The sequence below is a fragment of the Pteronotus mesoamericanus genome, unplaced genomic scaffold (genome assembly GCF_021234165.1).
Source record: "Pteronotus mesoamericanus isolate MK-2021 breed Mesoamerican mustached bat unplaced genomic scaffold, CSHL_Meso_final contig_20, whole genome shotgun sequence".
Lineage (NCBI taxonomy): Eukaryota > Metazoa > Chordata > Mammalia > Chiroptera > Mormoopidae > Pteronotus > Pteronotus mesoamericanus.
In genome coordinates this window covers 69,150,310-69,173,927 of record NW_026555085.1, presented here as the reverse complement: position 1 = coordinate 69,173,927, position 23,618 = coordinate 69,150,310, and the positions used below count along the sequence as shown (strand labels likewise).

Sequence of the window (23,618 nt, the reverse complement as noted above, 5' to 3'; positions counted from 1 at the left end):
TCATTTGAATGCTAATTCTGAAACATTAAAAAATAACATTTAATTTTAATTCATTTAACTTATTTAATTTTTAGATAGCTGGAATTAACCAAATTCTTTTCTTTTCTCGTGAAATATTACTGATGGTAAGGCCAGAAAATCACTAAAATAAGAAGTAAATAATGTTCTTTGAGAATATTTTCTTACCTCAAAGCTTATTCAGTTAAAATTTTTACTATTATTTTTATCCCCTAAAAATCTGGATAAGTATATTTTGTCTGTGACCAGAACATATTTAAAATTCAAAATGTACTGGATTAGATAAACAATAATCTTCACCAAACCATCAGCATACAAGGACAACCTATATGGCAGTCCAGAATCTGCTGGGTTCTGCAGAGAAATCAAACTAAAAATAAAAGTTAAAATTAGTGTGGCATCATCAGTTAAAACTACTATAAATGCTATGGTAGTGACAGACCTCAACTAGGACTCATGAGCCTGAAGATGAGGTCTCGTTCTGTTTCTAGTGGCTTCAGCTAATGCTGACTAGTATCTGGTCTTGGGTAAGGTGTATAATCTTTCTCTCTCTCTCCACCTCTTTCTCGCTCTGTAAAATGATAGGATAGTACATGATAAATATCTAAACTTATGTCAATAAACAAATGACATCAATAACCATTGAAATTCCACCTTTTTGGATTTAGAAGATTATGGGGAAATTGTCCCCACCTACCCAGCCCCTTCAGAAGGTCGTGGAGGTGGGCATTCAGGAGCAAACAGGGTCTCAGCAGCAGCAGTGACATCAATGGAATGATCTTCAAACCGGCTCCACAGAAGACCAGGAATAGAACCTGGAAACTTGATCAATGCACAGATTTTGATTATCTTGGAAAAGCCAAAGGAAAAGAAAGGTTTGAGACAGAGTGTTTAGTGATTTCAAGTGACATGCCCAGATTGTGGCACATGCTGTTCTCTGAGGAGGCCTGCCTATTACCTCTTTAAAGTTGGCAAGGATCAGGAATACTTCCCTCAGCAGCCTGTACATTTATTTATTGTCTTCTCAAATCTCTCTGGTCCACCTATTAGTTATTAGAAGGCTGGATGTCTTTAGCAGTTGGAATAGACTATTATGAATAACTGCAAAGTTCCCTCTTCTCCCTACTTATGAAGGACCAGGGATCTTCCTGCAACCCCTCTACTTCCTTTTTTGTTCCCTCTTCCATTTCTTGTATTTCAACTGAGCCTCATGTAATGGATATTTTTTGGCTGCCTGTATCATTCTGCCTTCTGATAGAATGACAGTCTTCTGTTCAGGTGCTCACCATTTTATTAAGTACCCCAGCTGTGACGTAAGGGGAAGTCATCGCTGGACCACAGTGGTATTCCCAGCTTAAAACCAACCCCTTGATAGCCACATATAAGGCAGTCAAGCCATGGCATTCCCCAGACCACAGGACAAGGATGACGAGACTGAAGAGAAGAAAGTCCTGCCTGTTACATGAGCCCATAAATTTAATGTAGTCTTTCAGAGTGTAGATTGGGTTTCTGTTACAGTAATGCAACAAAGTTCATTGCATTATAAGTACATGATAGATAATTTGCAACATACTTGATATCATCGAAGGGAATTGTTCGTTATCACATTTTCACGTAGTTGAATGCTGAACAAAATAACATTTGGGTTTACAATAGCTCCCCTCCTCACAGAGATGAAAAGGTTACAGAAGGGAGAAAAGAGGACGCTCAGTTACAGTTTGCAAGTACCCAGCGTACAAGTCCCAGAAAAGAGAGATTCTGTAGAGATAGAGCATTTTATATCAGTACAGTGAGAGCTCTTTACAAACAAACAAAAACCAAACCAAAACAAAAAGAACTTCACACATTTCAGGGCTTGCTTCAACTATTTCCAAGGGAAACTTAAGTTACATCAGGAGTCCCTTGAGGATTCCAAAGTCAGAACAATCCTCTGACTTCTGGAGCCTCCCAGTGGCCTCAATCTTCCAAGTCAGCAGACTGTATGTAATGACTTGCTGTTTCACTGTTGTGTATGAATCACTAGACTTTTATGACTTAAAAGAGGAAATTCTAATTCCCAATGTTCTGTACATGCCAAACTATGCTTCATCAGTCATTGAAAGCCCCTGGAAGTGCTGCTTTCTTGGGTTTGAATTCAATTAAGATATTTGTCAGGTATTAGGCACAGTGACTACGTGGTATGGCACTGAATTTTCCCCACAACCTATAAGGCATTAGGTAACAGAGAATGAAGAGTCAGATGGGAAACTAAAAGGAGCTAAATCTGCCAGTGTTTAAGCCCATCATGATGAGGGGCTGGTGAGCCATGGGAGCTGGCCATGGCTCCAGCCCGGGAGGCTGAGTGACAGCCCACAGGAGGCAGAGCCAGTGCAAGAAAGAAGCTACTAAGTTTAGAATATTTTGAGTCTGAGGTGCCTTTGAAACATCTAAACAGCTCTAGGTGCTGAGAAGAAAGGAAATCAGTATGTGGATAACAGTAAAGGCAGTGGGTATAGACAGCAGCATCTGGGGAGAGCATGGACTTGAGAAAGTATAAGGAGCAAAAACAGAATGTGGAGGGCAAACAAACACCGTTCAAGAGGCAGCAAAGAAAGAAAAGCACAAATAAGGCCAAACTTCCAGTCAGAGAGGTATGTAGGTGAAACTGGTGACACTGAAACCAAGAGCGTTTCAAAGATGGTGGAGTGGTCAGGGATAACAGATGGCCCAGAAACGCCAAGGAAGAGATGTTGAGTTTGGTAAGGAGAAGGTCTTTGCCCCGGAGCTATTTCAGGGTCGGTTGGAGGAAGTGGCCTTGCTGTGGTGGGTTGAAGAGACAAGAGGAGATAAGACACTGTTTCCCTGACAGGCCAGCAATGCATCCCTTGTCCTTTCACTGGCAGACTTGACTATAAATGGAAACAGACGTAAGATACTCAGTACAGAGTTAAACTGTCTACTCCTTTGGTTTTTTAAGAATGCAGGCTTTTGAAAATATGGGAGAGAGGGAATGACTGATGAAGCAAGGTTGTGCAGAGGTGGAAAAGGGTGGGATCCAGATCATAAGAGGAAGACTGGGTTCTGAGCTGCATCAAAACTCCCCCTTCCCCTGAGAAGAGACTGATCAAGGTGAGAGTGGGCATAGACGGGGATGGGACTGAAAGCGTTAGGGAAGACCTTGAAAGACACCATGACTGTTGGCTCAATCTTCCCTGTGAAGCAGGATTCAAGGCCCATGTGGAGATGGAGGTGGGCAGAGGCTGGATGAGATCCTTCTGCTCCAGGCCGCTGCTCATACTCTCTGCCAGCCCACAGAGAAAGAGAAAATGCCCAGCCTTTACATTGAACAATCATACACCTACCCAGGGAGAAATTATAGGTCTCCTTTATTCCCCTGGTGCTCCAACAACCAACATAAGGGGGACAACATTCTGACCGGGTCCACCTTCCCTGAGACCACGTGGATCATAAGCAGGACTTCCTCTGTCTCCAAAGAAGAGGGAGATTGGGTTGCGGGCTGTCTGTGGGAGCTTGCTCTTCCACGCAGGGAGTAGGTCTGTGGCTACAAATTTGCCCCAGATACTCCTGCATGCTGGCACTGCTCCTGGGATGTTAATAGAAATGAACCACTGAGGAAAATCATAGAAAACCACATAACTGGACTACCAAGACCTGCATGGAAGCTTTTTTTCACAAATGGAAAAGAAATGCATCTCTTCCCTTCGGGAAAGCTTTTCCAAGGATTTTCACAGAATCCTGTGAAAAGCTGATGAATGTCACTATTGAAAAAACACCCCAGGAATAGCAGGACAAAAACTGGAGCCAGTATGTCAAAGTGTCCACAGACATAACTTTTATTTTAGTAGAGACATGTAACAACTGAAAGGAGAAAATCCATGACCCTCTGTCAGCAGTCCCTAAAACCTGTAACCTGTATCTTTTGGCTGCCTAGAACATTTCACACAGTCTGGAAGAGATCCACATCTGAACAATTTATCCTTTAGTCCTCTTGAGAGGTGAAAAATTGTCCTTTTAAACTTTTCTGAACACCTTCTGGGTGGAGTCACACATGAGGATGTCAAACCAAAATGAATAGAGAGGGGGATAGGAGTCCCAAAACCAGTGCTTGAGTTTAGACAGCTCAAGGGCAACTCTTTGCCCAACAATAGATTCTCCTCCAGGCCCAACAGTAGACTAACATGATATTTCTATGCATGGACCACCCAGCGGTCTCTTGGCAAAGATTTATACTCTATTAAGTTAAATGTAGTTGAACACAGTTGAGCTAATTCTCAGTGATATGCCTGGTAGCTATGGTTTAGAGGTAGAAATATTTATTGTGAATTTGCCTTGGAGGAAGGAAGATAGACCATGCAGTGGCTCAGAAAGCTGTTTCCAGTTCTGGGGTGATAGACCGTATAGGAAAAGCTATAAAGGTAAAAGTTTTGGACCAAATTTGGTCTTGGAGATTACATAAAGTATCCTACATTTTCCATTAATGAAGTTACTGAGAATGGAAAGGTTTATTATGATGTCATGAGAGAGACTCCAGGGAAGCAAAACTTGAATAAATAATTATTAGTACATGGAATTGCTTATTCTCATAGAGACACAGGCATATTCTAGTCCCCACTACCTCCACAGGCACCTTACTTCATCACCTATCTCCTCTCCCCTTCCACATACCTCCTTCTCATAAGCCTGAAAGTATGATCAAGTTTCTACCATCCTAGAAAGAATAGATTCTCTTGACACTGCTTCCCTAACAGGCCACAACGCATCCCTCATCTTTTCACTGGCAAACTTGAAGAGAACATGATAGGTCGCAGATAGAATGTCCTATGGACTGAATGTTTCCTCCAAATTTCATCTATTGAAATGCTGATGCCTAATGTAGCATTATTTGAAGGTGAAACCTTTGAGAGGTAATCAAGTTTAGAGTCAGTCATAAGGGTAGGCCCCCAGGATGGGATTAATAGTCTAAAAGAGAGACATAAGATCTTTCTCCCTCTCTCTCTGTGCCCTGTGAGGATACAACAGAGCAGCCATATGCAAACTAGACAAAAAAATTTTTCTAGCAGCTTGACCTTGGACTTTCCAGCCTCAAGAAGTGTGAAAAATAAATTGTTTAAGCCAAATAGTTTATGGGATTTCATAGCAGCCTGAATTAATGAAGACAGAGTGCCATCTTTCCAAATGGACAATATTACACTAAATTCTTCTATCCTGATTCTTCTCCTGTATCTCAGTTGGCTATTAATTCTAAATCTCCTACATTCTCCTCCATGGTTGGCACTTTTTGCAAAGTAGACACAGCACCTGGATAGTGTGACCCTTATGCAGAAAACCTCTCCTCTCCACCCTCTTCCCCTCCCTGCCTCTTTCCCTACTAGTCACTCCACCTAGATGTCCCAGAAGCACATATCTGGTGCGCCCAAAATTCAACTCATTGTATTCTCTTACTCCCTAACTCTCTTTTCCTTCAATATCTCATTTCCTAGTTAATGACCCTGTTGTAAAAATTAAAAGCCTCATATCCATTTTTACTCCTTCCTTTTTACTACTTGTATCTAATCTGTCACTATTTTAAATTCTATGTCCTAAACTCCTTCTGATCTTTTTTCGCCCTTAGTTTAGGGGCTCAGCTGTTTCCTAACTGGTTTCTTACCTCTAGTTTCCACTTCCATTTTATTTTCCACATCAGAATCCAGTGATCTCTAGAAAATACCAATCAAATAGTGGAACAGCGACAATACAAACATCTCAGAAGTTTTCCTGTCTACAGGATATAACTTCTAGAGCCTACTATACTTCTTACCCATCAAGTGAAGTCCAATTCATTAACTTGCTGCATATGTCACCCATTAGACTATCTTAACTGACCCATCTCCCCATCTCACCTCTAGACTAAGTTGCGTCCTAATCTCTGGGGGTTTTTTAGTACCTTTTACATACTTCTCCCCCATAAACTGAGTAAATTCCTACATGTCTTCCTTCCTTATTTATATATGAGTTCCTCTTTGGCAAAGAGTATATCTCTTTTATCTTTGAATTCCCAGAACCTGGCATGATCCTTGACACTCAATCAACACTCAATAGTACTTTTTGAAGTAACAAATATACAGAATGAATGAACGAATGAATGAATATGAGATGATAAACTATAGGTATAATTGGCCCATCTTGGAAGATTATTTATCATTTTATAGACAATGATGAACATTTATTTATTTCGCCTTCTATTGTTTATATCAATGTTCTCTAAAATACCAATATAAAGGACGTAGAATGTGTCCTAGAAATTGCAGACCCCTTCTGAGGATATCTAGGATGTTTTGGCTAATTATGTACAGAATCACATAATTTGCTTTGCTGAGAAGGTGAGAGTTAGGCTGGAGACCACAACTTTACTGCATTTTTGGTCTACCTCTTAATTTTCTGGAATGGCCAGAGTTTCCATGACAAATATGGTAAATGATCTTTATTCTACCTATCCTTTGGTTTCCTCAAGGGCTCATTTTACTCAAGATGTATGCTTTAAAATTAAAGACCATATGGACCACAATATAATGAAAGTGGGTACCCGACCAAAAGAGATTTTATTTTCCCACATAGGTAGATTGAAAGTATCTTAAAAAAAAACACAGTAGAAGCGCTCAGTATGCCATGAAGTCTTTCTGAATAGCAACCCCCTTCCCCTAAATGTCCCTTGGATCAATTTCCTGTTTTCCTTGCACCTCCCACTGCCTTAGCTTTCATCCTTAGCACCAGCAGCAATGCCTTTCTCCTCTTGCTATCCCTGAAAATCAACCACCGTTTTGTTAATTATGTCGTGTGTGATATTAATATTGAGGTTATTTAGGGTGTTATCAGTTTATAAAGATGTATATTAAACAATTATGGAAAAACTTTACATCTATATTTTCTTTAAGTTAATTCAAAAAAGTAATATAATATGCAAAATACTAAGTGTAGGCACATGCACAAGACTATTCACTAGTATTAATTAAAGGATAAAAACAACCAAATGTCTATCAATAAAGCACTAATTGAATAAACTATAGCATATCTACAGAATAGAGTACTATACTGCTATAAGAAAGAAATAAGCAAGATCTTATTTATTGTACAGCTTGATGTCCTCTAGAATATATTAAATGAAAAAAGAAAGTCAAGAAATCTGTATGTAGTAACTAACATTTACCTAAGAAAGATGGGTTGCAAATAAATATATGTATATTTTTTTCAAATGGAAGGCTTAGCCAAAAATGTTTTTTTAAAGGTTACCAATTTGAGAGACAGATGAGTGTAGAAACAGCAAGAATAAAAGCTAGACTTCTCAAAATACATCCTGTTTGTATAATTAACTTTGTAGCCATTCAATACTTTACACAATAATTATATGTTTTAAATTAAAAGAAATATTCACAGATAAAAAAATTAAATAAACAAACCTAACTGTGTATTGAGTTAGTGGCATAAAATATAGAGAAAAATTAATTCAACTGATTTTAAAGGCAGAAATTTGATTCTACAACTTGAGGATATAACTCAAGGACAAAAAGGAACAGCCAAAAATATAAAATAATAACATCTGAAACTCCTTTCAGTAATTAAATTATTTATGGTAGTGTTAGTATCACTATTTTGGATGTGTATTATGGTATAAAACAAAGTAGTAATCAAGTTGGTGTTGTTAAGATCTGGGATTCTGAGCATGAGGAAAAGGAGATTAATAGGCCTGTTCAATAATGTTTAATTTTAAAAACCTTGTCGTGCAGATTTGTATTTCAACTGTCAGTATGATTTATGACGTTTATACATTTTCTTAAAAATCCAGATAAAACATCAAGAGGATAGTCAACAAAATAAAAAATAGATAAATAGTACTATATCAAAATTGAAAACTTTGTACAGCAAAGGACAAACTTAACAGAATGAAAAAGCAATCCATGGAATAGGAGGAAATACTTACAAATTATATGTTTGATAAGGGGTTAATATCCAGAATATACAAAGAGTATGGAAATAGCTAATAAGCACATGAAAAGATGCTCGATATCACTATTCATTAGGGAAATGCAAATAAATACCAGAAGGAAATATCACCTCACACCCATTAGGATGGCTATTATTTAAAAATAAATAACAAGCATTGGCAAGGCTGTGGAGAATGTGCATCTCACCCTTGTGCATTGTTGGAGAGAATGTAAAATGACACAGTGGTGCTTACAATATGTTGTAAAGATTATAGAAGTTCCTCAAAAAATTAAAAATAGAACTACCATATCACCCAGCAATTCTACTTCTGTGCATATATCCCAAAGAGTCAAGGATCCCAAAGACATATTTGTATACCCATGTTTATAGAAACATTACTCAAAATAGAAGTAACCCAAGCGTCCATCAGAAGATAAATGAATAAGCAAAATGTGGTATACACTTACAATGGAACACTACTCAGCCTTATAAAGGAAGGAAATTCTGCCATATGCTACAAGAAAGATGAACCTTAAAGACATTATGCTAAGCTTAATAAGCCAGTCACAGAAAGACAAATACTGTGGGATTCCATTTACAGAAGGTACATAGAGTAGTCAAGTGCAGACAGACAGAAAGTGGAATGGAGGTTGCCAGGGACTGAAGGGAGAGGGGAATGGGTGTGATTGCGTAATGGGTACAGAGTTCCAATCTTGCAAGATAAAAACAGTTCCGGAGACGGATTGTGGTAACGGTTACACTACAGTGTGAAGTTCTTAATGCTACTGAACTGTACTCCGATAAGTGGTTGTGGCAAATTTTATGTATGTGTATTTTACCAACTTAGAAATTTTAAATAATAATAAATCAAGTAACTACAATAAAGAGTTCATTTTAAAAAGATATTTAATAGACATAGATTTTTGTAGTACATGGACCTTATTTCAATCCAAAATTCCAACAAGTAAAACTTTTATAAGGCATGTGGGGACTTCAGTGATAACTGTGTATTTAATATTAAGAAATTGTTGTTTCTTAAGCCAGTTGATGAAAGACAAATACCATATGATCTCACCTATAAATGGACTTTATTCAACAAAATAAACTAATGAACAGAATAAACCACAGGCATGGAAACATGGAGTAGATTGAAAGTGACCAGAGAGGATGGGGAAGGAGGACAATGGTGGAAAGAAGGAGAAGGGACTAAACAAAGAACACGTATGAATGACCCATGGACATGGACAACAGAGTGGGGATTGACTGTGGGAGAGGATTGAGGGGTAGGGATGGGTGGAAGGGGGTATGGGGGGAAAAATAGAGACAACTGTAATAGAATAAACATGACTTAAAAATTAAAAAAAGATTTTTTGGACTTTAGCAAATGATTTCTCAACATCTATTGACATGATCCTGTGATTTTTGTCTTTTATTTTGTTTATGTGGTGTACTATATTCATTGATTTGTGAATATTGTAACATCATTGCATCCCTGGGGTGAAGCCCACTTGATCATGGTGTATGATCTTTTTCATATATTGCTGTGCCCAGGTTGCCAATATTTTGTTGAGGATTTTAGCATCTATGATAATCAGAGACATTGGCCTGCAGTTTTCTTTCTTTTGTTGTGTCTTTACCTGGTTTTGGAATTAGGATAATACTGGCCTCATAAAAAGAGTTTGGGACTCCTCATACTTCCTGAATTTTGTGGAATAGTTTGAGGATAGGAGTTAGCTTTTCCTTAAATGTTTGGTAAAATTCACCTGTGAATCCATCCAGTCTAGGGCTTTATGTGCCGAGATTGTTTTGATTACTGCTTCAGTTTCACTAGTTGTTGTTGGTTTATTCAGGCTTTCTGCTTCTTTTTGATTCAGTTTGGAAGATTATATATTTCTAGAAATTCATTCATTTTGCCTGGGTTATCCAATGTCTTGGCATATAATTGTTCATAATAATTTCATAGAGTCTCTTGAATTTCTGTGGTATTGGTTGTAACTTTTCCCCTTTCATTTGTGATTTTATTTATTTTGGTCTTCACTCTTTTTTTCTTGATTAGTCTGGTTAAAGGTTTGTCAATTTTGTTTATCTTTTCAAAGAACCAGCCCATGGATTTATTTTCATTTGAGTTTTGTTTTTTTTTTATTATCTATGTCATTTAATTCGGCTCTGATCTTGATTATTTCCTTCCTTCTACCTACTCTGGGCTTTGTTTGCTGTTGTTTTTCTATTTTTTGTACATGTAGGGTTACATTGTTTATTTGAGATTTCTCTGTCTTTTTCATTCAGGCCTGTATTGCTCTGAACTTCCCTCTCAGGGCTGCCTTCGCTTTTGTGCTGTTGTGTGTTCATTTTCATTTGTTTCCACATACTTTTTTATTTCTTCCTTGATCTCATTATTAACCCACTCATTATTTAATAGCATGTTATTCAGTCTCCATGTATTGGAATGTTTGTGAGTTTTTTTCATGAGGTTGGTTTCTGGTTTCAAGCCACTGTGACCCTAAGTGCCCATCAGTAAATGAGTGAATAAAAAAACTGGTACACTTACACAAGGGAATACCATGTATCAGAAAGAAAGAAGGAACTCCCACCTTTCACGACAGCATGGATGGAACTGGAGAGTATTATGCAACGTGAAATAAGCCAGGCAGCAAATGACAATACCATATGATCTCACCTATAAGAGAAACCTATGAATAAAATGAACAAACAAGCAAAATAGAACCATTGGATTGGGAAAAAGGGACACACTGACAGCGACCAGAGGGTGGAGGATGGGGAGATAAGGTGGAATGAAGGGGAATGGAATAGTCAAGGAACATGTATGAATGACCTATAGACATGGGCAACAGAGTGGGGGATAACTGTGGGAGTGGGCTGGGCGAAGGAGGGCAAAGGGGGAAAAATTGGGACAACTCTAACACAACAACAATATAATTTTCAATACAAATATTTTTTAAATGTTAGGATTTGTTAAATATATGTCTATAGTGTTTCGTCATACTATTTTATTTTTCTCTATGATTATATAATTTTCATAACATCAAGTGAAAAAATTATTTCCCCAGGATAATCCATTTATATCCGATGGTATCAGCAATTTCTTTACTGTCTATTTATTGTCTACAGGGCAAAGAGTAAGTCCCCGTGACGCGAAACAAAGCCCTCTGTGACCAGCTCTTTCTGCCTTCCTCTTCACTCATGGCATTTGGGGCCAAGTTGATGTAGTTTGATTTCTCAATACACAATGCTCTTGGTGCCTGCGTCCCTTTCACATACTGTTCCTTCTTCCTGCAATGCTCTCCCGGCTTGTATTCCTGGTAAGCAACTCATCTTCCAAAAACCTCTTCAGGGCTCTTGTTCTCTGAAATCTTCTCATACCACCTCTCTCCCACTCCTTAGTTTGTCAATTTATACCTTGCCTCGTTCCATAAAAATCTGAGGCAGCTCCCAGGCAAATTATCACTAGACAAGTTTGGTGACATGCACACACGATAACCTTTACACCAACCCCACTGCATTGTAATCATTTGATTACAGGTCTGCTCCGCACTGCCACACATGACCAGGATGTCCAACCTGCAACCTGTGGGCTGCATTCGGCCCAGGATGGCTATGAATGTCGCCCAACACAATATCCTAAGTTTACTTAAAACCTTTTTTTCCCCTCATCAGTTTTCGTTAGTGTCTGTGTATTTAATGTGTGGCCCAAGACAACTCTTTCTCTTGCAGTGTGGCCCAGAGATGCCAAAAGGTTGGACACCCCTGCTGAGACTATGGTCATGTAATGAATGCTTGATAAAGATTTATTGAATCAAGCTGGCTCCTCTTTTAAAATTATTTGAGTGACATTATAAAGAGAAGGAAAAGCTAAAATGAGCTATATCTATTCAATCAGTATTGTTTTTCATACTTTAAATCAACAAAGAAAACAAAAATATTCATCAGTAGTGTTTAAAGTGGTCACGAGAGATTTCGTTCCATTTCAGAACACAAAAAGATTACTCTCAAAGAGCTGATTATTTTGGCTCCAGCCATAAGATTATTTTGAATAAGTTCAGAAACACTGGAAGATTTTAGGTGGAGGTTAATTTCATGCAGACATTCCTCTCTGTAGATGAAAGGGCCGTATTTGGGAGACCCCGGGAAGAGAATCTGGCACTGCAAAAGATGTAAAGCACCACTTAGTAACATTGGGAACATTCTCTCAAGGCTGCAATCAAGATGTCAGTAGAGTCTGCAGCCATCTGAAGACTACACTAGAGTTGGTGGATTTAATTCTAAACCAGGTCCTCACATGGCCATTGGCAAGAGATTCCAGATTCTCACCACATAGGACTCTCCAGTGGCTGCTTGATCAGCCTCATGACCAGGCAGTGGAATTCAAGAGACAGAGAGATAGAGCAATTCCAGCAGGAGGTGCGGAAGCAGGGGGAACAGAGAGAGAGAGAGAGGAAGAGGGAGAGAACAGAGAAAAAGGGGGGAGAAAGAAGTTTGCACCACTTTTTATGGAAGGCTCTGAAGATGCTTATCCTCACTTCCACTTTTTTCCTATTCATTAAAAGTGAGTGAGACCAGCACATAAGCAAGGCGGGAGTCGGGGTGGGGCATTAATCTCTGTCTTTTGAAGGAAGGAGTTTCAAAGAATCTATAGACATGTTTTAAAACCACCACACAATTTTTGAGTCACTCTACTATTTTCTGTAAAACATTAAGAACTTATAAATGTATTAAAATGTTAACTTTATTCCTTTCTAGCATTAACTAACCCACGTCAGGCTAATCTTAATTTGGAGAGCTGAACTATCATCACTTGGTCCTTTCCTTTCACCATGACCCTAGAGAATCCCTTCTCTTCTATCTCCGTAGGATCCCTTGTTTCCCTGGTCCTATGACTGCCTTGCTTGGGGCACTCCTTCTTCTGGAAGAGTGCAGACCCTAGTAGCTGCCTGATAAAGAGCAGATAGGAGCTCAAGTGTGTGAAGACATAGTCATCCAGCTTCCAGTTGTTTTTCAGAACTACAGTGCCACTTGGTTTGTGTGTCTTGTTCCAGTCTTTCTCTCCAGAAAACCAGGTGTGTTCTTTCTCTCTGATAAATCTCCTCCTCATCCACAGGGTTCCAAAATTGCCCCATGATGTGTCTCACTGTGTGGCTGTATCCTTGTGCTGTGCTCATCACCCCACGGGACTAACTCTTCAATCTGGGAATCCCTGCCCTTCCTTTTGGAGAAAACATATTGAATTATTTTTTGATGATTTTGCACCCTATTTTATCCATTTTCCCTACTTTATCAGGGAATCTCATTTAGTAGGATGTTAGATCTCCTAGACTAGTCCTCTAATTTTCTCCACTTTTCTCTTTTCCATTACTTTATCTTAATACTTTACTTCCAGGGAGATTTCTCCAAGTTAATGTTCCACTCCTTCTTCTGAATTTTTAATTTCTTATATAATGTTATTCATTTCCAAGAGCTCTTTTGTTCTCAAATGTTTTTTAACACCGTTCAATTCTTACTTCATACATGTAATGTTTCCTCTTATATCTCTAAAATTATGAGATATTGTTTTTAGTTCTTAAAAATACATGGCTTCAGGTTCCTACAAGTAGTATAGTTTGTTTTGGCTTTTGTCTTTCATGCATCTCTCAAATCTCTGAATATCCTTGGTTATCCACTTATATTGGATAAAATAAGAACTTTGCCAGTGCTTGTCAATTATCAGCTTCAGCATAGTATGATTAGTTGGGGAGTTTAAATGTAAATCTCAAAATGAGTCATTTTATTGGCATCTCCTCTCTTGAGCAGTCAGATTTGCTAGATATGGTTCTTCTGACCAACTGCCTAAAGAATACTGGCTGACTGCCAATATTCAGGGGACCAGGTTGGGGAACAAGGCTGGGAAATAAAACATCTGTGTATTCACTTTAATTTGATTCCCATGTCTTTAATCTAGTGTCCATGCCTTCATGTGTTCTAATGTCCCTCAGTTAAGAAATCTTTTGGAAAGCTACATCTAGAAATTAAAACTCCTTCCTTTTGCTACAGCAAAGAGAAGCAGTTACCCAGATGTTAGGCATGGGGACAGAGATCTTGGGAACAAATGCTTTTTTTTCAGTGCTTTTTAAAAAAAATCCTCACCTGGAGATATGTTAATTGTTTTAAAAAGAGAGGAAAGGGGAGAGAGACATAGAGATTGAGTCACTGCCTCCTATGTGCACCCGGTGGGGATCAAACCCACAACCTAGTTATGTGCCCTGACAGGGAATCAACCTGCAACCCTTCAGTGTACAGGACCAGGCTCCAATTGGCTGAGCCACCTGGCCAGGGCTGAGGGACTAATTCTAAGCTTTCAACAAATCCTGTCTTTAGACCTGCCTCTGCTCCCAACTTCCACAGGTGACTGGTGCTGCTAATTTGGAGCCCTTTTTAAATACAGATTCCATGGTACAATTTACATTGCTTCTTTCTCCAGTTCTGGCTTAGGCTAATTACCGCTTGCTATCTGCTTTTCAGCTTCCAAAACTTGCATTGTTTTTTCAACCTTTGTTTTACTACATTTAAAAAAAATTCTTTACTTTTGTTTTATTGTGGTTGAATATGTATTTTCATACTAACAGTTTTAACCAGAAGTACGTATTTCCGCTGTCTTTCATTATGATTAACCATGTTTACTGAGCATTATTTTTAATAAGTGTGCATTGTTGATGGAGTGGGAATACAGAAAATCAGGATAAAGATTGAGATCTAAAAAAAAATCAATAGCTATTTTATAGAGAGAGTTTCACTGTACATCTGCAGGAAGAGTTGGGCAACTTCTACCTGGGTGAAATGTGCTTATGAGGCAGAAAAGTGTGTGGAATTCTGTTGGTGTGAACAGTGGCAAGCAGTTTTAAAGGTAAAGAATGTGAAATATTAAAGTTAGTCTTTTTAGACTGCATATGAATAGAAACAGTTGTCTCATCAAGAAAGCTTGAGTATAGCTGGGAACTAAGAAAGTGGTTAGGAGTGATCTGATTTTTAAGAGAAAAAACATCTGCTTTTTATTTTATGCACTGCCCTCTCTCCAAGTGCTTTAAAGTAGCTCTGCAGATGCCTAGACACATGATTGTCCAGTCTCCATGAAATAAAGTATGGTTTAATGAATCCCAGTGTATCCATCAACTTCCTTGGCCATTGAAATAAGTTGCCCCACAGTTTAACCATGTCTCAGTCTTGAGGTTATTCAAGTTGCTATTTTTAGATAGACTATGTGACTTAAGAATATTGTGAAGTGAGCCAAACAACAGTTGATTTTCCATCTGCCTCTGATTATCTGAGGTGCTGTTTCCCAAACTGTGTTCTGTGGAACATCAATAACAGAGTTGTTGGTGAGTACTTCAAGAAAGAAAAAACTACCTTTGGTCTTTTAAATTTTGCTTCTTTACTATATGTGAAAAAGTAGTAAATATATTTAAAAACAGTAATGTTTTTTCTTATACTATAATCTTCCTTTAAGAAATGGAATGTCATGCACAAAAAGCTAACATATATCAAGAAATAGCCTGATTTATGAACACATGGTTTTCAAGTCTGGGAATGATACTATAATCACCAATATGCAGCCTTTTGTTGTTGATTTATTATCTATGGTTATGTATCTTGTGCCTTAAAATTTTAAGAAATATTGGTAATATTTTAAATTATTTCTCCTCAGTGAAATAATAAAATCTTTCATCTTTATCATTTGTTGTTTATCAACTTGTTTTTATCTCCTTTGTTGCTGTGTTGTGGTACTTGCAAGAGAATCTAATTTTAAACTCTTCATAAGGCATAAAATCATGCTAGAAAGAGAAAACAATTTTAATGTGATACAAAGAAATGTATGATTTTGAGAGGTGAAGTCATAAAAGTTCAGAGAAAGAAGACTTCATTGTGGACTGCTGTAGTTGGGAACTGCATCAAGGAGGAAATATGTTTGCAATGGGCTGAAAAGTGGAAAAATGTCCTTGTAAAAGAGACCCCAGAGGTCTCCCTGGCCCCTTCATCATGTGGGGACACAGCAAGAAGCCAGCCATTTAGGCACCAGGAAATGGACCCTTTCCAGACACAGAATCTGCTGATGCCTCTATCTTCAACTTCCTGCCCCCAGAACTGTGAGAAATAAGTTTCTGCAGTTCATAGGCCACTTAGTAAAATTTGTGTCCAGTGACCGAGTTCTTAATCGTAGTATTACAAAGACTCTCACATGTATTAGGTGTTCTCAATAGATGTTTGGATGTGTCTTGAATTGCTGAAAATGAATATGTTAAGAGGTTGATGGTGAACATGAGGGCATTAGTTAAATGGAGCTCAAAACTAGACAAGGAGAATCACTGAAAAGTGAACGGCAAAGTTTTAAAAGCAATCTGTGGCTATTGACTATATAAACTCACTTCTCACCATTATTGATTATCTTATCAAATTAAGTTTTCTTAATAGCCAAAAAAATTTTTTTAAATCTATTAAAAATGTACACAAGATACCATAAGACAACTCATGCACACACATACACACGTACCTATGAATATACTTCCTACCTGCCTTTAATTCAGCAGTAACATGTTCCATGAGGTCTTAGTCATGATTTGCCCAATTCTGAGGCTATGGACATCTACAGTCTAAAAGGGAGCGCCATTTCCTCTTTTTCTAAAGTCAGCACCTTCTTATCCTCTTTGATTACCTCATAGCATCCAATCGTCTGACTCAGTCATCTGATGATGAAGGTGTTGTAAGGAATGTGTGAGTTCATGCAGAGTAAAAACCAAAGTCCTTGCAAAGGCTCAAGGCCTTACATGATCTGTCCCCCATCCCATTTCCTCTCTGAACTCACAGCCTAGTTTTGTCCCCCATCTTACTACTCAGGCCACCCTTTCAAGCCTCTGCCAAAGCTTACATCTCAATGAGGGTAATACTCATCAACTCCCAACACTTCTAATGCCTCTTAGAATGTTATCCTTTATTAAATGGCATTCTTTTTCTCCTAAAATACCTGATTGTTTACTTCTTTATAATGCTTATTGTCTATTATCTCTCTCTCACCTGAAAATATAGACTCCAGAAGGTTAGGAGCTTTGCTGTTGGTTCACTGATTTATCCCCATATACCTAAAATATGCTTGGGACATAGCGGGCACTCAATAAACACTTGTTGGTTTAAGTGAACAAAATAATAATGAAATATCATAAATCAACAGGAAATAGACAGACAACCTAAATATTAAAAAATGGGAAAAAGCTTGAATAAACCTTTCATAAAAGAGGATATTCAAGTAGCTAGTAAACATAAAAAAGTGCCAAATTCCATTAATGGCTAAGGAAGTGCCAACTAAAACCATAATGAGAAATACCATTACATGTTCACCAGAATGACAAAAATAAATAACTGGAAATACCAATTGTTACAAAGATAAGAAGCACTGGGAACTCCCCTAGTAGTGAAAATTGGTAGAACACTTATGGTAAACATTTGACATTATCTAGCAAACTAGAATATGTACATGCCTTGTGCTACCATCTACTATTCCTAGGAACACGCCCTGAAGAACTACATTCATGTATACCAGAACACAAATACATGAATGTTCATTCCAGCATTGCTCATAAGAGCCAGAAATTAAGAACAACCCCCGTCAGTTAAATGAATACCTAGATTGCTAGAAATGTTATATATTCATGCTTGTAGAGTTGTTCTAGACATAATATAGATGAATCTTTCAAACAAAAATAAACAAAGAAGGTGATTAAAATACTCCTTAGAAGATGATTTCATTTATAAATAGTTCAAAAGCAGAGAAAACTAAACATTAATAGTTTAGCAATGCACACATATATGATATGACTATAAACAAAGGTAAGGAAATGTTCACTGCCTCCTGCCCCTCACCACTAGGTGGGGAGAGCAGGGAGTCCTGGGAAACTGGAAATGTCCTATGTCTTTCCTTTCTATGGCAGTCACATAAATGTTTGTTTGTCATTGTTTTTTAAAGTGTCCATAAATGTTTCATTTACTCTTCTCTGTTTGATGGATCCCAATTTTTGGAATAACAATAAATTGCCTATTCTTGTACAATTTTTCTTTCATTTGGAAGTTTGTCATGTTTGGTTCTTTGTGACAATGGATCGTGGCAGACCATATCCCTTTTTTGATACAGGTCTCTTTCCTTGGATAAGAATGGAATGTAATCAGTTTCACAGTCCTTACATTGCAATTGATAACAGATCCCTCATAAGTAGGTAATATAGAGTAAGAAACAGAATATAAGAAACAGAATAAGATCAACTAAAGGCCGGCCAGGTGTCTGGCACATGGCAGGCCTTCAGTGGGAGTCTGTTGTTGACAGGCCAGTGGTTGCTGCTGCTGGGGTTGACTCACAGGGCACCTCTCCACACTTTGTTTTTGGAAGAGTTATTTACAATAGGCCACCTAGTGCAAAATGAGAAACTTAGGATTTCCACCATGTTTTTCGGCCAGAGACTTTTCTGTAAGTGACTATTTCTATTTTCGTCTTCTTCCCTCAGGACTGCTTCATTACTCAGTTTATAGACCATTGATATTTTTCTCTGCTTATGAGGACAAATGGAATAAAAAAAATAAAAATCTGTAATAAGAACAGCCACATGGCCTTTTAATACCACATGATGTAGAAAGGGTCAGTCTCCTGGCTTCACTGACTGTGTACTTGCGCTAGTAATGTAACCTCTCTAATCTTCAGTTCTTCACTTGTGTGTGTGAGTGATGTGTTTCATGGATACCCAACAATCACATGAAAGTGAAATGATCTGAAAGATGCAACACTGCTTTGTTGACAGTGTTGTTCCTCTCTTTTTCCAATAACGCAGTTAATATTTATTGTTCACTACCAAAGATTAGAACTGCATGAGATTTAAAAACAAATTTCCTCCATCATTATTAGCCTCCAGAATTGACCAAATTTGACAATTTGCTGCATATCTTTGTATAAATGTATGTATATATGTATGTGTGTACATGCATACTTTTTTAAAAAGGGGATCATAGTCTATTAATCAGAGTACTATGAAGTAATTTTTATGAGGCAAATTACTATATATGTAACATGGAACAACAATATTTTATGTCACAAAGTTGCAGAACCATATTTACAATGTCATAATATTTGTGCAGACACAGAATATATGGCTTCCTGTGGGAAGGATATATTACAAAGAACTGAGGGATTTTACGCTTTACTTTGCATACTTTTCTAGCATTGTCATTTTATATCTTAAGCATGTATACTTTAACAGTAATTATTAAAGACTGGGTAAGCCCTAGCCAGGTGACTCAGTTGGTTGGAACGTCATCCCATGCACCAAAAGGTTCGAGGTTCTATTCCCCAGTCAGGGCACATACCTAGTTTGAGAGCTTAGTTCCCAATCAGGGCATGATTGGGAACCAACATATTTCTTATATTGATGTTTCTTTTTCCCTCTCTCCCTCACTGTCTCCCTCTTTCCACCCAACCCCCAACCCTGCTTCATCTCTCTCTAAAATAGTGAATGTATCCTCCGGTGAGCATACAAAAATAAAAAATAATAAAAATAATAAAAATAAAAAGAAAGATTGGGGCATATTAAAGAGAAAGAGAAAGTGGAGCATATTAAAAGGGAAGGATATACAAAAGAAATTGGGAAATAAAATAAAGAAGCAAAAATGAAAGCAGACATGATATGATTTTTCGAAAGCATTCATTAGGAAATAGAGGAAAATTGATCATGCAGATTCTGCTGTCAACTGTCTTGTTGCTTATGACTCCCAACCACAGGATATTCAGTCCTGCTGACTAGTTCATGCTAATGGCCCTCAATGACAAAGGGCAAATAAAGCCAGAATGAAGGTCAGCCAAGAGAGCGAGGACCAAAAATGATCAGTGCTCGACTGTTTCATAGTTTCAAGTTTTCAAACTCATTTTTTAAAAATGCACCAAACAGCCATTAATGTGTGGGATAGACAGAAATGACTACCTAATGTCCCCTGAAAAATCCTGATGTCATCAAACAATAGAATTTATTTATAGATAAACTTGTTCTCAATAAATCTTTGCATCCTTTCCATTAACACATCCTGCTATGACTATATTCACCATCTGCCTTGAATCTATCTGCTTTTTCTCTCTTCATCAGCCCGGTCCAAGTTCACTCCTGGTCCCACTTCAGGGACCTCCCAACTAGTCTCTCCATTTCCACCTTGGCTCCCTCTCTTCCCCCAGCCATTCTTTCCTTCCACCAGAAAAGCATTATCAATATTTCCAAAAATCTTTTGCACGGCCTCAAGGGGCTCCACCATCGGTCCCTTGCCCATTTCCCCAAGTTGCCTTTAAGGCTCCTAACTCTGCTAAGATCTTTGCCACCTCAGCCTTTGCTCATACTGGCCCTGCAAACTGAAATGCTCTTCTCCTGCAGATTTAAGTTCCTCACAGACTCCCCCCAACCCCTCCTCCCCTAATGTAAATTGAGTCACAATTTGTATTTTCCTATTTATTTGTATGGTATGGCTTTTATCTGACAACCCCATTTTGGTGAAGCTGTGTAATGACTACATGCAGGTTCATAATACTGTCTTCTCTACTTCTGTGCATATTGGAAATTTACCACAATAAACAGCTTTAAAATTTTCCCTCTGATGCTACAAATTGAAACAATTATTGTCTGCAATTATCTTAAACTAGTTTTTCAAATTTTGTATTTAAAAAAATGTTACTTTCCTTTTCAGGATAAATTTTTGTATATTTGTTTAATAGCCATATTAGAGATATAAAATGCCAGTATTTTGAAGTTCCTAACAAGGTCTTTACTGCAAGAAAGTGAACTGGAAATTAGCATCAGATAATCTAAGAGAAGGTCTGAAGTTCAATTGTTCTTTCGTTGTTTTTGCTACTAAATAAAGTCTTTTATTTGAAAGCAGCAATATTACTCAATAAAAATGACCCTAGACTAATGATATAAAAGTGTTGATCTAGCCTGTTTGTCGATTTCAATGAATCATTTACTCTCACTTGCTTTTTAAATAATTAATATAATAAAGGGGTAAAACTCTAAACTTTTATTTCAAATCTATAATTTCATGTTTCCATAATTTGGAAGACAAAAACACTAACATACAATACTAAATTTTATTTTTTTAAAAATGAAGCAATAATTCAAAACAACCTCTTTTTAAATTTATTTATTTTTAGGCAGAGGGGAAGTGAGAAAAACAGCAATGTGTGTGTGTGGTTTCCTCTCACACACCCTTACTGGGGACAAGGTCAGCAACCTTGACTGGGAATCAAACAGGTAAACATTTGGTTTGCAGGCAAGTGCTCATTCCACTGAGCCACACCACCCAGGGCTGTAAAATAACCTTTTTTGTTTTATTCATTCATAAGGTCATAAGCCCGGAGTGATGTTTATACCATGAGAATCTACAAAGCTGAGAGCAGAAACCACATCTCCGGAATATTTCACACTGCTAATCTTTTCTTTTCTGTTAACATACTTGTCCAACATGCTGTAGCACTGGCCCTTCGGATTGAAAGTATATACTGATGAAATCTGCTGCCAGGCTTCCATGCTTGGGGTTTTGTTTTCCCCCTTTGGATGTGAGCTGTCGAAGAAACATTTAACATTATTTTCTGCCAATTTGGTTGCATGTTCTGTGGCTTCACTTTTGAAAATCTTCTGCTCCTGTTCCGAATAGATTTTCCAAAAGTTCAACTGCATAAAACTAACTGGAGATCGACATCGAGTGACAGATACAAAGATCACAAGGGCGATGATAATAACTGCTATCAGGATCCAGCCCGCTACCTAGGAAAACACAGCAAAGTACTAATTTAGTCACATTTTTTAAAGAAGTAATTTTAAAATCCTCAGGTGAAGTTTGAACTACTCAACAGGCATGATGATGAACGAGCAACAGTTTTAAGTCTTACTTTCTTAGAGAAAAGAGTGCCAGTGACCTCTCGAAACCCTCAGTACAGCTGCTTGCTGCGCAAGTCAGCCGTATTCCAAGTCCTGTTAAGAGCCCAGGGAGATAGATGCCTGTATGTCTCGCCCCGAGAACTCTAAACATGGAATAGCAGCAAATCCAATGAAGCAAGCATTCATTTTCAAGAAGCTTTGAGCTTTGTATTCCAAGAAGGCAGCGTGGGGTGGTGGCCTTGGGGCCAGATGGGCCCATTTCATTGCAACAATTCTGCCTCCTGCTGGCTGGGCAAGCAACCTGACCTGGACGGAGTGATTTCGCTCCCAATACTAACGCAGGAGGTTAACGTAAGAAGTAACAGACCTAGCGCGGTCTCTGGCAGAGTAGATGCTGACGCCAAATTAAGTGCCTTTCCTCCTTTTCATTCGGGTTATTTAAACATTTGCCTTTTAGCTCATTAGAAGCAAGAAGCCATTCCAGTTTGTGTTCTGTGTCGTATGTCTGGGAAAGGGGCACCGATTTCTGTTTGCTTCCGTCCGCGCGCCGGAGCCCTCCCTCTCGGCTCCTCTCCACCGCGCCCGGCGCCAGCTCCTGACCTGAGACTGGGCCTTGAGGTCCTTCTGGAGATCCATCACGTCGGCCGCCTGTTGATTCCCGCAGGGCACCAGCGGCAGCAGAGCAATACAGTTGGAGTCGCGGCCGGAGCACAGGCGCCGCGCTAAGACTTCGCTCCCGCTGGCGGCGCACTCGTAAAAGCTGCCTCCGAGCAGCGCCACGGCCAGCCAAGTGAGGGGCGCGACAGCAGCCTTACCGCTGAGCTGCGCCAACACCAGGATCCCTCGCTGCCCCTCGCTGCCGCAGCAGGTGCAGGAGCCCGGTGCGCAGCAGCCGGTCAGCAGGCGCCAAGTGCGAGCGCTCAGCAGGTAGCCCAGGAGGAAGAGCGTCACAGCGGGTACCAGCAGGAACACCAGGCCGTAGGCCAGGTTCCAGGTGGCGCTGCAGGGGCACTGGAACACCACCGTGGAGAAGATGCGCTCCATGCCCGCTGTCAGCACAGTCACCAGACCACAGCCCAGGGCGCCGTGGTACTTGAGGTGCAGGTCCAGTACCGTCTTAAGCTTGTCCATTGGCTTCTCACCCTATGGCGCAGCGGACAGGTCCGGATGCTTCTACCTCTTGCCAGCCCTGCTTCACGGCTGGTTTTGTGCTGGGGTCTAGTGCTTTTCGCTCTGCCAAGAAGCAACTTCGAAAGAGGAAAGAAAGCTTATCTCCCTCGTGAACTTTCACTTTCTTATTTCAACCAAATCAGCCCTTCCTGACAGACCCACCCAGTCACACACAGCATTGGTCTCTCCAACACCTATCCCTCTTCAGGAGGGGGCTGCACCTGTTACCTTTCTTCCCCAATTCATGGACTCTGACTGAGGATAGACTCTGTTCCATTGTAACCTTTGTTTCCACACAGCTACCAAAGAACCAGGGGACTTTCCTGCCCCAGTGCAGCTGCCCAATGCAAACAATGCTTCTTACTTCAGGAAACTGGGAGAAAAAAAAAAGAACTGCCTCTGTTGCAGCTACCCTAGTTCCTAACCCAGTAAGACCAAACAGTTATTTTAAAAAACGATCATTTACAGAAAACATTATTCAGGCACAGATTTCTGGCTTCTCTTTCACAAGCTAATTCCCAACAAAGCCCTGCT

At 39.0% G+C, this 23,618-nt stretch overlaps 1 protein-coding gene across 1 annotated transcript; it reads right to left on the bottom strand.

Annotated features, from left to right (window-relative positions):
• Positions 1-21,193: 21,193 nt before the first annotated feature.
• On the bottom strand, positions 21,194-23,048 carry CALHM6 (calcium homeostasis modulator family member 6). The gene is made up of 2 exons (XM_054568902.1): positions 22,515-23,048; positions 21,194-21,800 (listed from the first exon to the last, which is right to left on the bottom strand). The coding sequence occupies exons 1-2, from the start codon at positions 23,043-23,045 to the stop codon at positions 21,381-21,383; spliced, it is 951 nt and encodes a 316-aa protein (XP_054424877.1). The 5' UTR covers positions 23,046-23,048; the 3' UTR covers positions 21,194-21,380.
• Between the last annotated feature and the right edge of the window lie 570 nt (positions 23,049-23,618).